The following is a 17,609-nucleotide window of genomic DNA, read 5'->3' as shown; positions in this document are numbered from 1 at the left end:
GATTCCCTTGGCACAGGCTTTGTTTTCTTGGTGTGTTTTTTAACCACCTTCAATGGTTGTTTTCTTTTTTGTTGTGTTTTTTTTTTATTTCTTCTTCTCTGCAATATATAAGAACAAGCGCATAAGAATTAATTTAAGCAAATACAAATTAAATGAAATTGATATGAAAATTAAACTTACTGGGTTTCGGATTTAGATTCGGAAAGTCTTTCCTCTTCTGAAGAAGAATCCCTCTCAACATTTTTCTTTTTTATTTTTTTTCTTTTTTCTCCAAGTTACTTGTTTTTATTTTTTCTTTCTTTTTTCGCTTTTTGTACAGAAGTCCCTAAAACAGAAACAAAGTCTCAATTAATTAATCATCAAAATAACAATTTAACAATTTGGTGAACCGAATAAAGTAATCATACCAAACCGAAAAATATTCATATCGTGAATAGTACATGACAACTATTTATTCATTAAGAAAAATATTTCTTAATGCAGAAACATTCAAATGAACAAAACTAACAATTACAAGTAGGAATAATAATTTAATTATAACCTAAAATCATTTCAAAGTAAAATTTTTGGGGAATTTTAGTATAGTACTTACCAATGGTTGTGTTATTTCGGATGAAAGCTGTTCAATGATCTTTTCCCTTGTCCAGTAGGCCACCCATGGTGCAGGAGGAGAATCAGGTGCAAATGGGTGGGGAAACTTTGTTTCATGGAAGTATATCAATATTAATACAAAAACACAGCCATCAACAGACTGTTTCTTCCCCTCTCTCTTATTTTCAACTCCTTTCATTAAGAAGTTGAGAACATGCTTTGCCCAATCCCATTCCCTAAGGTTGTCCACATGAAAGATTGGTGGCTTGTAGATTGGGGAGGCCACACTTACCGTTGTGGGGAGCAAAAAGCACTTTTGTATGAAGACAACGAAAGTCCTCTTGAATTTTTTCTGGTTCTCCTCCCCTTCTACACCCATGTCCAGCACATTCCTTGTCTGCTGGATTCAGCTTGTTGTAGTCAACCTTTTCAGGAAAAAGATTCCCTACAATATTTTAATAGGAAAAATAAGACAAAAATGGCCAGTTTAATTATCCGGACACCAATGAACTGAAAATAAGCAGTAAGTGAAAAATGTATCACCTCCATTGGTTATGCCGAGGGCAGCTGCTACCTTCCGAGGAGTTATGTTTATTGTCCCCTGTAGAGTTTTCAGGCATCCTTTCTCTATATCAAACCGATCAAGCAATTCTATCAGCAGTGTATTAGAGACGTTCATTTCTGACATATATGCCAGACCACCAAATCCCATTCCTTCCACAATATCTTTCTTTTCTTAACCCATTTGCATGTACACTGTTGCTATTGCCTTTGTTTGGCATCTGCAATAGTGAGTTTTCTGCAAGTTTTGAAACAGAATGTGAGGATATATTTACAATACAAAATAGATATTATTCAAATGAAAGTGGATAAATATATTTATTCTACTTACGTTATAATGTGCCTTCTCCTTCATTGTTGCCATTTTCTTGTTGTGTTTTGCTGTAATAAAAAATTTTGGTCAATATTTCATTCAATACATCAACAACCACAAGTATGTGTATGTTAAACAAGTCAATTAGCATGCCACAATCCACCGAACCGAAAATTTCTCATGCACAGAACCGAAATCGAAAAGGCTACCGAACCGAAAAATATTCATGTGGTTAATAAATGATGATCAACTTTCAATCAACAAAAATACTATTACAGTAGTATGGCTTATCAAAGTGAAAGAATTGTCACTAATGTAAATTGTCCTAAACAAAACTCATTCAATACATCAACAACCACAAGCATGTGTATGTTAAACAAGTCAATTAGCATGCCACAACCCACCGAACCGACAATCCTTCATGCACAGAACCAAAATAAAAAAGGCTACCGAACCGAAAAATGTTCATGTGGTTAATAAATGATGATCAGCTTTCAATCAACAAAAATACTATTACAGTAGTATGGCTTATCAAAGTGAAAGAGTTGTCTCTAATGTAAATTATCCTAAACAAAACTCATTCAATACATCAACAACCACAAGCAAGTGTATGTTAAACAAGTCAATTAGCATGCCACAACCCACCGAACCGAAAATTCCTCATGCACAGAACTGAAATCGAAAAGGCTACCAAACCGAAAAATGTTTATGTGGTTAATAAATGATGATCAACTTTCAATCAACAAAAATACTATTACAGTAGTATGGATTATTAAAGTGAAAGAGTTGTCTATATGAATTGTTCTAAATAAAACTCATTCAATACATCGACAACCACAAGCATGTGTATGTTAAACAAGTCAATTAGAATGCCACAACCCACCGAATCGAAAATCCCTCATGCACAGAACCAAAATAAAAAAGGTTACCGAACCGAAAAATGTTCATGTGGTTAATAAATGATGATCAGTTTTCAATCAACAAAAATACTATTACGGTAGTATGGATTATGAAAGTGAAAGAGTTGTCTCTAATGTGAATTTTTTTAAACAAAACTCATTCAATACATCAACAACCCACCGAATCGAAAATCCTTCATGCACAGAATCAAAATCACAAAGGCTACCAAACCGAAAAATGTTCATGTGGTTAATAAATCATTATCAATTTTCAATCAACAAGAATAGTGTTCTTCAATGGGAAATAAGTACTGAAGATAGTAACAGAGCTCTAATTAAACTATTCAAACCAATAAGAACAAGCAACTATATCTTAAAGCCCTAGTTATACTGTAAAAATCATTCACAATAGTTCAATCCACTAAACGAACTAAATCAAACCAGTAAAACTGAAATGAAACTAGGCGAAACGCGACATTGCAAGATTTTAAATGAACAGTAGTTTTCTCATACCTTTTGTAGTCTTTGTTGCTGTTTTCATTTGTTTCTGGTTGTTGCTTGCGAAATCTTCTTCTGATTCGTTTGCAGTAGTGATTTCCGCAAAAAATGTGATTGAAGTTTGAGTGATGTTCAGAGAGATTCGAAGAGAGTGAGTGTTTTGGGGTATTAGTTTCGTATTGAAGATGTAACGTTCGTTCATAATGAAGCGCGAATGAAAAAACGATACATTTTTTGTGTGGCGCGTGTTTCTCACTCTGCATTTAATGCGCTTGAAACAATTTAGGCTTAAGCCTATATGGTTATATGGTTATATGAATGTGTAGTAGCCCTGTTAACAAAAAAATTTGGATGTATAGCATTATTCAAAAGTTAAAGTCTTCAATTTTAAAATTCATAGATAAGATTTGAATTTGAAAAATTATATAAATAAAAAATATAATTATTTAAAAAAAAAATAAGTACCGATTTCACAATTAATTGTACATACTTATGATGAAAACGATTATTGTACCGTATTTAAAATGTGAATGACTATTTAAAATAATAAATATTCTACAAATTACACATAAGGATAAATAAAATATTTATTTAGTTTATGTAAAAAACCTCTAAAATAACAAAATATCTAAGTAGAAATTAATTAGAAAATTATGCTCGTTTCATTATATAGTAAATGTAAATATATATATATATATATATAACACAAGTATTTGGTTTTGATTAATGATCTCATCTCAAAGAAGTTTAAGGATTATGCAATAAAGAAAGAAACATATTGAAATAATCTGAACCAACACACAAATAGAATCCCTTCCGCTTGTTCTTCTCCCACTTGTGTATATCATTGGTTAAGGTACTCCCAAGTTAAAGGCATAAAGAAATGAGAAGCCTCAGACTCAATTGTGTATAATTGTTCCTTCACAAGGTGCATGTAAACAACCCAATCACCATTCACAAGAGGACTTGGCATTGGCATCACATAGCCAGCATCTCCACCCCAAGGAAAATGATAAGAACCAAACACAGCCTTCCCCCACCCAAAATCCACCTTCTCCTCCGGGAACCTTTGTCCAGACGATATAACGAAAGCCGGCCCCTCCTCGGCGCCACTGCAATAGATCTTCGCCAACCCAGGAACCGGCCGGTGTGTTTCCACCCAGTCAATAAGTCCTAGAAAGTGCTCCTCTGTTACTGCCACCTCCAAAAACTCATGAACCACATTTGCCACCCACCATAATGGTTTCTCCACCAGCTCCTCCACCAGTTTTTGACCAAAGGGTATGGAAAGCACATTTCCAAAATAAGAATTCATCAGTGATTTTTTCCCTTTTTCTCCATCACAACTGCTACCACCACTATCGGCTAGCCTCTTCCTTCCATCCACCACTATGCCCATTTTGGCAACAACCTGCTACATCATTATTAGAATAAATAAATACAAGAATACAATAGATAATAGTTGAAAAGATAGAAAATAAGTGTGGTGTTCAATTGTGAAGTGGAAGGTTCTATGAATTAAAAATGAAAGAGAGAATTAGTTTAACAATCATATCAGGTAATTGACAGGTATCACTCCATAACAATCAATTATTAATTCAGCTGCAAACAAACTAAAAAAATTATTCAAAATTAATTCAAAAGAAATATCCAAAATTAAAAGAAAAACCATCTAAAAACTTAACAAAAAAAGCATCTAAAATCATTGAAAAAACATCCAAAATCTAACAAAATAAACATCTAAAATTATAAAAAAAAAATCTAAAATATCTAAAATTTAAACATCCAAAATTCAAAGGTATTATTTGTTTTCATTTACTTTTTAATGTACATGTGCAAAAAAAAAAATCTGAAACTTCTAAAATTTAAACATCCGAAACATAAGTATAAAAAATATCCGAAATGATGTTTTTTTTTTAATAATTTGCTTTCATTTATTTTTAGTGGTACATTTCTAGAAAAATACTCAAAATCTCTAAAATTTAAACATCTAAAATCAAAGAATAAAAAACATCCAAAATTATGTTTTTTTTTTTATAATTTGGTTTTATTTACTTTTAATTGTATATTTTCAAAAATAACATCCAAAACTTCTAAAATTTAGATATCCAAAATATAAGTATAAAAAACATTTGAAAGTGACACATTCTTTTTTTTACCATAATTAGAAGAGTTTTTTTTACCATGATCTTAGATGTTTTTTTTGTTATGTTTTGAATATATTTTTTTGTTAGGTTTTGAATTTTTTTTAACAATAATCTTAGATTTTTTTTTTATAATTTTAGATGTTTATTTTGTTAGATTTTGGATGTTTTTTCAATGATTTTAGATGCTTTTTTTGTTAAGTTTTTAGATGGTTTTTTTTATGATTTTAGACTTTTTTCTATTAAAATTTTGGATGTTATTTTTCAGAATATAAGAAAAAGAAATATCTAAAAATTAAGAAAAAAAAACATAAAAAAACTATTAAAAAGAATCATCCAAAACCTAAAAAGATGAAACATCCAAAACATAAGAAAAAGAAACATCCAAAATTTATAAAAAAGACACATCTAAAATCTAGAAAAACGACACATCCAAAACTATTAAAAAAACCATCCAAAACTAAAAAGAAAAAACATCTAAAATATAAGAAAAAAAACATGCAAAACCTATAAAAAGGATACGACCAAAACCTAAAAAAAATACACCTCCAAAACTATTTAAAAAGAATTATTCAAAAACTAAAAAAAAGAAACGTCCAACATTATTAAAAAATATATCCAAAATTAAAAGAAAAAACATCCAAATTATTGAAAAAATGCGACAACCAGAGAAATGGATAAAACTTTTTAACGTCTATGTCAGCAACTCAGCATCCTTTCGCTTCTCAACTCTAAAAAAGTGAAAGCGGCATAAAAGAAGCAGAAGAAGAGGAGAAGAGAGATGAAGAGGAGTGAGAGGGTATATTTTTTTAGTGTAAAACTATTTTTTAAAAATTTTTAAATCAAGATTTTTTTAAAAATTAATTGCTTAGTTGTATAGTGTAAGCTTTTTAGATTTTTTCTTAATTTAAAAAAAAATAAAAAGAAGAAAATACCATATCCCTCTTAACTGACATATACTTTATCTTTGTGATATGTCAATATATGATTGGTTGATTCTTTTAACTGTCAATAACTAGAGTTGATTTAAATTGTCTAAATTTAACCAGAATTAATGTTACAACTATAATAAAATCAGTTTGTAATTAACTTATTCTTTAAATCTGTGTTTTGTATTATTTTTAAAAAAATATTAGGCTAGTTCAACTGTACAATAACTACTTCCTTTTCATGCTTTTTTTTAGAAAATGGAAAAAGAAAGGGAAAATTCTTCTCACACCAGTTTCATATTGCCTTCCTCACCTGTCCATTCTCTCGCTACTTAACTTTGTATATATCTACATCATTTGTTGGATGTCACAAATATTTAATTATGCTCAAATGAGCACTATAATAATTTGACGATAATTTTTAATATGTAATCATCTCGTTCTACTTTCTTTCCTTCTCTCTTTTTCCCTAATCATTGTCCCTTGAATTGATGCTTAGCAAAAAGACTAACACTCACTCCACATAATATTTGGATTATATATAAATTTTGGGGGTTTCCTAAATCAAGAAGTAAAATATTAATATAAAAAAATGACAATATATTTGTATAGAAGAGCGCGCGTGGATGTGCATCACAAGGACAAATTAGAGTGGCAAAAACAATAGAGAGAAGGTAGAGAGCAAAGAACCATCGAATTAGAGAGGATGAGTAAGGGAGGCAAGGAAGAAGTTTTTTTTCCTTTTTTAAAAAAACCGTGGAAGAGATGAAGTTTTTCAAAAATATGGATTGGGCTAATATATTTTAAAATGGGTAAAATATATTTTTTGTCTCTAATTTTTATGATTTTTTTAAAAAATATCTGTAATATTGAATTGAGTCTAATTTTAATCTTTGAAATTGATAAATTGCACTAATTTAGTTCTTAAAATTTCAATTATTTTTAATCTCGCACATTTAAAAAAGTATATCACGTTAGTCTTAAACATATTTTTCATCACAGGAACTCAACGCCATAAGTAAGGTAGCTTAGTCCTTGTCACACTGGACATATATAATAACAGTTAGATGACGTGAAAGAAAAGTGTAATTGGACCAATTTAGTTCTTCTCTTTGCATACTTGGAGGTCGAGAATCATAATTAGAGCGCATATATAAAAACCCTCGCACCCAATAACACAAGAACAAAAATAAACTCTAACATAGACTCATGTTCAATAAAAGTAGGATCAAAATAATAAAAATAGAGAAATATCATCGCCAAATATGTATACATTCCAAAAATATCACCAAAAAAAGTTTTTGCCACTTGTCACTAACCTCTGTGAGCAGAGTTACAAATTCTTGCAGTTGTGTTCAACCTCCACGCATACGCTTATACACATTTTTTGAAAATCAATATTCAACCACAAATTTTTTCTCTTCCAACAACCACTAGTTACTTTCAGCTATAGGAAAGAGAAATATTTTTGTTTTAAAGTTTAGAGGAGAGAATACGAAGAGTGATCAAAAGGGTGGAGAAGTAACGTTTTATTACTCTAAAGCCCTAAAATGACATCATTTCAATCTTTCTTTAACGCTAAAACATATATGATGCTGATGTTTCTTTTCCAGTGTGACAAGAACTAAGCCACGTCATTTACAGCGTTGAGCTCTGGTGACGGAAAATGTGTTTGGGATCAACGTGGTGCATTTTTTTGAATTTAGGAGATTATGTTAGAGCAATTGAGATCTTAGGAACTAAATGAATTCAATTCATCAATCTCAAGGATTAAAATGGGGCTCAACTCTTTTAATGTTTAATTTCATTCAAATTCTTTTTAATATTTTTTTTTTATTTAATTTTGTCCTTAACGTTTTTAATTTTGTCTTTAATATTTTAAATAAATTTAACAGTTTGGGTATAATTTTGATACAAATAAAAAATATTAAGGATAAATTAAGATTAAATACAATTAAAAATTAGAAGTATTTTTGAAAAAAATTACAAATATTAAAAATAAAAAATATATTTTGTTCTCTTTAAAATAATACAATGACGTATATTTAAAAAATAAATTAATTGTAAACTAAACTTATTATGATTAAAAAATTACATTTAATTAAATTTAAACAATTTAGATTATTAGTAGAATTACTAACCAAACAAAAGAATCAACTAATTAAAAATTGACCGGATAAATTACATGTTAATTAGGAGTGGACTGGTTAAAAACCACCTAATTATTTTACTTCTTTAAACGTTAGTCATTAAATTAGCTTCTTTTATCTTTCAATATGGTAGTTTTAATTTTACGCATAACACAAACCTTTTTGCCTTTGATGTCTGTTGAAGCTGCACGAGCAACCATCTTCCACAAGAACGCGGAGAATGACTCGAGTTTTGTGTGCTTGGTGGCGCCATTGTCGGTGGCGAGTGAATGCATGTGTTGGAGCTGCTTTGCCGTGACATAGTAAATGCGGCTGAGGAGAGAGGTGGTGGTGGCAGCTGGTGGTGGGAGCTTGGAGATGGGGATGTACATGTTGTGGAGGGAGGGGTGGATGAACCCTGGGCGGCGGGGACTGAGAAGGGAGCGACGGAAGCAAGGTTGCTTGGGCTTGGGCCTGGTGGGTTGGGCCATGTTGGCCCATGATACAAGGAACATGTTTGCTGAGTATGCATCTGCTATTCGATGATCAAATGTGCATCCCACTACTATCCCACCGCACTTGAGTGATGTTGCCTGCATGGTTAAGTACAATTAGTTTGATTTCAATTACGCTTGTTTTGAAGGGAAATTGGGAGAAAACAAAATAAAAAAAATAAAAAAATAATTATTTTTTATTATTTGATTGAAGAGAGAAATTAAAAAAAAAAAAAAAATAATGTATCCACCAATTTTTTCTCTTTCTAACATTAAAAAGAAAAGAAAGAAAAAATTTATTTTCTTTTTCTACTTTTAAAGTTTTAATATTATCTCTTCACTTTTTTTAATATATTATTTGATACCAAAAAAAATATTAAATAATCATTTCTAATCATACAAAATTTAGATGTTAACATTTTTACTTATGAAAGTCAAAAATTAAAATTATACCATAAAAGATGGTTTTTACAAATAAAATTATTCGAACTCTAAAAAACTAAATAAAATTCTCAAATTACCTTCTAATATAATCTAACTCTAATTTCTAATTTTACCTTATACCACCACACCCCCAATTCCAAATTCTACCACCACTTTCATCCCTAACTACTACCATCACTGTCGCCATCACCATCACCATCTTAAAGAGCTCCCTCACCATCAAAACCTTGTTGATCTTGTATGCAACAAAGGAGTCTTGGTCAATCAATGTCCCCACTATATATGCTCGCCGTATCAACCTTCGTCTCAAACTTCACGTCTTTCCTGTCATTCTGCACCGTGAAGTCAAACTTGTTTGCTCCTTTTGTTGCCAAAGTGTTCATAACCCCGTTGTTTGACTTCAGCATGTGCAGTAACTGGTATACTGAAATTTCGTGGTACAGCAACACCGATATCTTCTATATGTCTGTGAGGTTCTTGTGCTTGGGCATCAAACTATTCATGATAGTGTATGTCCATGAGGCAGAACATGGTCAAGCCACCGTCCACGCTATTCTGAAAAGTTGGAAAAGCCTTTGAAAGTCTGAGCAAGTCTGCGAATGACTTGCAACCTTTCTCGAATTGGACATGATGTTGATGATGTTGATCTAGCTAGGGACCGCGGTGGGTGCTTCTGCTTCGGCGGAGCTCAATGCGCTGCTGATTTCGAGGATAGAGATATTGTAAGGGATTTTTTGAAAGGACTTGACGTAGAAAAAGTGGAGTCCGTCGTTGTCTTTGGAGGCGAAGCCTACTTTGCTACCCTTGAGGTTAGTGAGATTGACAGCCAACAATTCCAACGACACTGCCAATGGCCTAAAGCATGGAGGACCAAAAAGCAATAGAGGTGGTAATGGTGATGGCGGCAGTGATGGTGGTTGTTGGAGATGAGAGTGGTGGTAGGGTTTGAAATTGGGAGAGTGGCGGTGTGAAATAAAATTAAAAATTATAAATAAGTTACATGTATTAGAAGATAATTTAAAAATTGTATTTAATTTTTTAGTGTTCGGATAATTTTATCTGCAAAAGTCTATCTTCTAACTATAACTTTAATTTTTGTCTTTTATGGATAGAAATATTAGCGTCTAAATCTTTCTTGATAAAAAAATGACTATTTACTCTATTTCATTTTCTTATTTCAAATTTCACAATCTAAAATTTTATATTCTGGTGTATATTAGTTACCAAACAAAAAATATTCGGTGTATATATATTTATGTGTGTGTTAAAATTTAGATGAGGAAATATCTAATCCTTAATATTATATTTTTGTTTCGACAAATAATTTGTATCAAAAGAGAATTCATAATTTATTTCTTTATTATTTAAAGTATATTAAGCAAATTAGTTTCCAATGAAACAGTTTAATCATCCATCTGCTAGCTAAAGTATTTTTAAAGAAAATTAAAGTCTGGTTTGTCCTTTTTAAAAAATATTTTGTAACTACTTTGTTATTTTTATTTTTACTTAAATAAATTTTTTATTCTTATAAAATGACCGTATTTTAGTTTTGGTTCCTGTACTTATTCTTTGCTGGTTTTGGTCCAATAAAATTGAAAAAGATTTTGGTTTTAGTCATGTTTGTTTGCTTTGCTCCGTTAAATATTAATATGCTAGATTAAATGCTAATACGTAATGTATTTGAGTTTGTCATATTATCGATTCTCATGGCATATCAGCACTTAAAAGAAGAAACTAATAAAAAAGAGCCAAACTCAGAACCTTTTAAATTTCACTGAACAAAAAGATCAAGCAAAATTTTGTAGAAACTAAAAAAAGAAAAAGTTAACTTTTAATAAGGACAAAAGACTTATTTAAGTTTTTTTTTTTTTAGGAAGTAATATATCTAATATTTAAAAAATTATAGAGTAGTTTGCTAATTTTATAATATAAACTCTACCTTCTCACGTCATCGTCTAATATAAAATTTATTAAGAATTAATTTGGAATTTATTCAAAATTTTATTTTAAAATATTAAATTTAATACAATTTTATAAAATAAACATTGTCACTCCTAAATTCATAGTATCATATTTAAAAATAAAATGTTATTATCAATTTAGAAATATAAATATGCAAGTACTATATTATATATTTATTAAAAAAGAAAGGAAAAGTATACTTTTCATGGGACTATCCCATGCATGTTACTCTTTTCGTGATATGCATAACTAATCATTATGTATTATTGTTAGTTATACTACCTTAATCTCCGTATTAGACCTAGATAATGAATATTATGATTGCTATTTACCTGGACCACAAACACGCCACGCTTCTTCTTGGGAACAAGCTTCCCTTCAATGGAGACATCAGGATTGTACAAGTTGAGACAGTGAAGCTCAATGTCTGCGACAGCTTCAACAAAATCAACTCCACGGTTGTTGCATAGCAACTCGGGTTCACCCGCCGTGTTGGCCACCACTTCGCCGGCAAATGCATAGTAAGACACAAGAGCTTGAGACAGCGATTTCTTCAAACACCCCACCATGGATGCAAAGCTATTCATCACCATTGTGTTGTTGTTCTTGTAGCAGAAGAAGACTCCAACGTCTACCGGAGGAAGGAGTAGATCGAGGTTAGAGAGTGGTAGCCAGTGTTCTTGAGTTGGTAGAACCGCTGCTACCACCTCTTCATTGGTCACACTCACGTGGAACTCTCCAGCAGCACTATCCATTATTAATTATTGTATATATGTATTTGTGTGTAGCTGATTGGCGTACTGGTGAAAATCGTTCTTTGGGTACTATACGGATTTATAGGCAGAAGGTGGTAGATAAGAGAAGATAAAAGAAGACACGGTAAGGTGAGTTGGTTTGATTTTCAGCTAATGTTGGTTCAGCGCTGTTTCTTATTCGTTTATTTTTCATTTTAATTATTAAAAAAAAAAAAGTGATTATAATATAACGAATAACAATATATAGAGGTTCTAGTGGTGGGATGGTGTGTGGCAACAAATCCCCGTAAACCTGTTTTGAACTAGAATAATGCATGGTAGAGGATAATAGAATTTATTATTTTTTATTATTAATAATGTTTAAAATTTAAATATGTGTTAAAACTTAAAAGCATATTATTAGATCATTAAATTAAAAAAATTTAGGTTATTGTCTAAAGGTGATAGTTAAAAAAATTAAATAATAAATTTTAGTATTTTTTAAAGTATTCATCATTTAATATTGTGGATGGTAAATATATCAGAAGTTCAAATTAAGCGTTTATGTTGTGTTTGAAACACGATAAAATTATAATTTATTTTATTCTAAATTTAATTTTTTATTTAATTTAAAATAAATAAAAATAAAAATTCAATTCATTTGTAAATTTTTTAGATTTACATTATAAATAAAGTCAAATTTTTAAATTTTTTTTCATCATTCTAGAAGTAAGGGGGAAAATAATAATTTTGTGATATTCAAGAATTTGATTATTAAAAGAATTATGTTGTGTTAATATTGGAAATTAAAGAGACTAAGAGTTTATTTCAAAAGCAATAGTATTGACTTGAAATTATTCATAGATGAAGAAATGTATAAATTTTGTTAGCCACAACAAAAAAGATAAAGCTCAATAAGTTAAGTGAGGACAACAAGAACTAAAGAGTCATTAAAATTTTAAATTTATTTAACTATATTTAAATTTAATTTGTTGATAGAATTTGTCAAAAGATTTTATTTTAATTTGTTTAGTAATACTTTTAGGAGTTTAAAATTTTAAATCAAATATGATCTAATTTAATAAAATTAAATTTGATTTAAATTAGTTACAGTTAATTTTGGAGTAATATCTTTTATTTAATTTCAGCTTTTATAATTTTATTCTAAGAAGATTTGACCCACATTAAGACTTATCTGTTAGAAAACTGTTTAAACATTTTTATAAGTAATTTGAATAGTTTTTTATAAATAAATTTTATGGTGTCTATAATGCACAAATTTTATGTATTCAAATGAGGTGAGTGATTGCTTTACTTGTTGCATGAAAAAATTGGACGATCCAACTTACACTACAAGAAAATGGAGCATTTGTAACAAAAAATTTATATCAAATTTAACTCTTAATGTTGGTCATTACAATTTCGTTCCTTTGATCGAGGTTGTCAATGACAAGTTCTTTGAAGATTTAGTAGAAAAAATCCATCGATGACCTAGGTCACTAAGAATACGTTTCTTAGATGTCTAGTAAAAAAATAGTATCCAACTATCCTTTTAACTTAATCTTTTTGTTTTCATTGTGTCTTTTGTTCCTTTTTTTTTCTTATCATTCTAGTTGAAAAACACTATCCAAATATCATTTATCTTAATCTTTTCATTTTCATTGTGTCTTTGGTTCCTCTTTTTTTTTTCCTTATCATTCTAGATGAGACTTTGGTGAAAATTCCGGCTGAGGTGAGGGTAGATGTTGAGAAACATCTGGGTGCGGCTCAACAAGAGAAAACTCATACGGTGAATTAAAGTCCAAAGAAAATAGTAAAGAGCGAAAACAATAGGGTTAGTTAGAGTTTTCATCTGATGCGAATACAAATCTCACCTTAGATAATTGTATCTCCACTACATGGTCTCTGCAAAGAAACAATTCCAGCAAGACAATGTACTTCAACATCAATTGCATCTGTAGGAACAATTAGAGAAAGGGAGTGAGAATCTATGGGTTTTCCAATAGGATACCAATGGAGGAAAAAGATCGTATATCGGACCCAGGGTAAATCTCTATATCAGGAGAGTCACAGATATACTAGTCCGACTTTAGGATTATAGTCGCAGTCTGTTTATAACTAATGTTATAGTCTACCAAAGCAAGCAAGCAGTAATAACAAGCAAGTAAGACAAGTCACATAACACAGTAACATAGAGAATAAATATAGAATATAACCACAGAGAATATGTGATAAATAATATGATGCATGTTTTTCCTAAACAGGTCATGAGTTTAGTCTGCGCAAGTGTCGATTGACTACCTACAACTTGACATTACTTGGGATCAGACCTAGTGTTAGACAAAAATATTATTTTTATAAGAAAATGATGAAAAAAATAATTAGTCACATGGTGATGTTTCTGTATATAATATCTATATTTATTTTAATTAAAGGTCATTTGACAATTTGGTTATTTATTTGAATTTTTTGAATTGACATCAAGTAAGGAGTGCAAAAACAGTTACGGATGCAATTCAGATTCTCCAGAAATGATGTACAAAGGGTAACTGTCAGTTGGCATTAGCTTAGTCTATAAATAGCGCTTTAGGAACACATTGTAGGGAGTTCAATTCTTTTAGAAAACACTTAGAAACCCAAAACACTCTTAGTCCCTTGGCATCACAGAGTAAAATTGGGAATCTTAAGTAATTCCTCTGAACTCAAACACTTGTAATTTGCTTTTTTCAGTTTCTATTAATAAAATTTCTCTACTTTTATGTATTTTTCTCTTTTACGTATTCTTCTTTTTTATGTTTGTGTTTCTTTCTTCATCTTCTCTTTAATTTCTTATTTGTTTTAATTTCTGTAATTTACTTTGCCTCTGGTACCTTGCATTTATGTGTTTATTTGTTACTTTCATTCTTTTTAATTTTATTTGACGTTACAATTGCGACATTGAGATACCCACATTTTCTTTTAAACATAAAAAAAATTTGAGTAAAACAAATTGGCACGCCTAGTGGGACATTGTCAATAGATTGTAGTTTGTCAAAAGAAAAAATCAGGAGTTTTAAATTTGCATGTGGTTACGTAGTGGAAAGATTATGTTTCCAGAGACCAAAAAATCAGCGTCAATTGACATGTCAAATACATCTGCAGCATCTTCTTCTACTACCAGCGATAAGACTAGAGAAAATGAGTCTGAGAATTCTCCTGTGATTTCAAAAGCAGAGCCTACCTTGCTGTCAGTGAGGCATGATGGCGTTGCCCATGCCCATCCAGGGTTAAATGCAACTCATATAAATACCGTGGGTGGGGTGACCGCCTTATGGCTTGCCACCGGGGTATGCCCCCCATGCATGGTGACACAAGGATTGCCTGTACCTCTCTACTCAACTTTTCAAAATTCTCTTTACCAGAATCCATATGGCATGTCAAATGTACCTATTTCTGGGGTGTCAGGTTCATATATATCACAACAAAATTTTTCACATGCTATTAACATAGGAAATAACAACGCATCTAATTCTACTACACCCACTGTTACTAGGGTAGAGAACTCTAGGCCTGTGTTTTCTGACATATCAAGAGCAATGTTTGTTAATCAACCTAGTCAAACTGTTGGATCTTTAGCAAATATTAGGCAACAGATGGATGAAAGCCACCATGATCTAGTAAACATGTTAACTCATTAAATAGTGACAGTCTTAAATCCTCTTTTAGAAAACATAAACACTAGAATTAAACAATTAAATAGGTAAGTTAATAAAATTGTTACTGTGGTAAATTTAGAAGAAAATAATAACTATGGTTTAGGGATTAATAATGTCAACTAAAATGGTGGAGCAATTCCTAATTATGACGTTCATATGCCTAGACATGGTCAAAATGCTTATGATATGTTGGAAAGACTTAGACAAAAAAAACTTAGGGGCATTATAATCTAGCTAGGAATGTTGAACAAGTTTTAAACCGTTTGGGATTTAATGTTGGTTGTTTAAATAGGCTATGTTTCGTGTCTACTTTTCTTGAATGTGTCCAACAAGCAGAGCTTTCAAGAGGTTGGAAAATTCCAAAATCCCTTACAAAATTTTCTGGAGAAGAAAACGAGTCAACAGTAGAGCATATTGCTCGATATACTGTTGAAATTGGGGAAGCAACTTCTAATGAATATCTCAAGATGAGATATTTTCCTTCTTCTTTAACAAAAAATGTATTTACGTGGTTCTCCTGTAACACCCTAACTTTTAGTACGTCATGATCGTACTAAAGATAAGGTATTACTAATCTACTTTCCTTGTTTACTATTTAATATTAAGCCTTTAGTTCGATATCGCGTTTCAATTTTTAAGAAAATGCCTGAAAGTTTACTTTTATTAATTAAAATCATATATCAAAGATCCTCAAGCAATACTAATCACATAGTTATTAATAATAATAAATATCATACAATAGAATTCAAATAAAACTTAGTTACAACTCCTATCCCTCTACATAAAATAAAATCTTTAATAACAAGGGCGAGAAAATTCTATGAAAGCAACTCAACACATAAATTTAACTCAAATAAGGCTAATATCCGCCCGCGGCTTCAAACTGAATCTTCGAATTTGGGGTGAGAACAAACCACACGTTCTCAGTAGAGAATGAGAATGCCGTAAGAGTAATGAAATAAATTGCAAACAATTAACTTACTTAGTAAAACTATTTTTGTTAAACCTTTGAAAATACTTTTATTTCGACTTTAGATAAGTAATTATTTTTCTTTAAATTTCTAAACTCAAAACAGATTTTAATCACAAAATTAGCCATACTAACCATCTCTCAGCTACATAATCATTTTTCAACCACAACATCTCACCTCAATACATCCGTGAACTAACAGCACAAGTAAGGGATTCAAACCAACATACAAACAAGTCAAACAGCATAATCACAGAGAAGTAATACAAGCAAACATAACCGAATACAAATGTGCAAACAACATGATGCATGTCTATTCCTAACGTAGGCCATGAGCTCATATGTCGATTGCCTACCCGCTCCCGACATTACCCGGGCACAAGTCCCAGATATAGCTTTCCAGATGCATACAATGTGCTTATAAGTCGTACGGCTAGGCCGCATACAGTGTGACTCTCCAAATCAATAAGCGTACATCTGGAAAAAAGTTCTCAGTGTGTGGGCGTCCCCACTTTACATTTGGCATTAAGGCCCAAACAATATCACATCTGCTCTCCTGTGGCAGACAATCTCTTTAAGTTAATATATCCTTTAAATCCTTGTTCTCTACTCTCCTGTGGCAGAGATTCCTTTTCTTTAAAAACTGAGCTCAAAACAACACTTAAAACAAAATCTCTCCTTACAAAATTGGATTTAACATATTATGTTTTTCTTAATAAATCGAGTTTTAAAAAAATAGAATACACCTTTTCTCAACTAAATAAATCTCAAATAATTTAATTTTCTAAAACCAAATCTTTTAAAATAACTTTTCAAATAAAACCTCAGATTTTATAAAATTTCGTCAGCACTTCCCCTAAAACTCGGGCTTAGCCACCCTTTTCGGGTTCCAACTGAACCATTTTCAACCTCTTTTCAATCATTTCTAATAACTCAAACTAATTCCAATATCCACAACATTTATAAATCTGAAATTCCAACTAGGTCCAATGTCAAAATCTTTTCTAACTCTCAATTTATTACTAATAAAATAAATTTTCAATATAAAATCCGTTTCTCAATATAAATAAATATGTAAATAAAATATTTTCTACTATAAAATCATATTTCAAAATAAATTTATAAATCAGATTTTCGAAATAAAACTACTTTTTTGGTTACTTTTACATAAAATCGGGCAGAATCTCCTTTTAAAAATTGAACTTCACCACCCATGGGGGCTCTCTCAGATTCATAACTTCCAAAC

The 17,609-nt window shown here is 30.8% G+C and overlaps 1 protein-coding gene and 1 pseudogene across 1 annotated transcript; both read right to left on the bottom strand.

Moving 5' to 3' along the window:
• Window positions 1-3,684: 3,684 nt before the first annotated feature.
• LOC107621870 (coniferyl alcohol acyltransferase-like) lies at window positions 3,685-11,719 on the bottom strand. Its single transcript, XM_016323854.3, has 3 exons — window positions 11,297-11,719; window positions 8,244-8,657; window positions 3,685-4,273 (listed from the first exon to the last, which is right to left on the bottom strand). The coding sequence occupies exons 1-3, from the start codon at window positions 11,717-11,719 to the stop codon at window positions 3,707-3,709; spliced, it is 1,404 nt and encodes a 467-aa protein (XP_016179340.1). The 3' UTR covers window positions 3,685-3,706.
• On the bottom strand, window positions 9,112-10,954 carry LOC148579175 (fasciclin-like arabinogalactan protein 2 pseudogene; annotated as a pseudogene).
• Window positions 11,720-17,609: the final 5,890 nt, after the last annotated feature.

The sequence above is a fragment of the Arachis ipaensis genome, chromosome B10, assembly GCF_059453495.1.
Source record: "Arachis ipaensis isolate K30076 ecotype BB chromosome B10, ASM5945349v1, whole genome shotgun sequence".
Classification (NCBI taxonomy): Eukaryota; Viridiplantae; Streptophyta; class Magnoliopsida; order Fabales; family Fabaceae; genus Arachis; species Arachis ipaensis.
The sequence above is the reverse complement of the archived record's forward strand: the minus strand, read 5'-3'. Positions and strand labels throughout refer to the sequence as shown.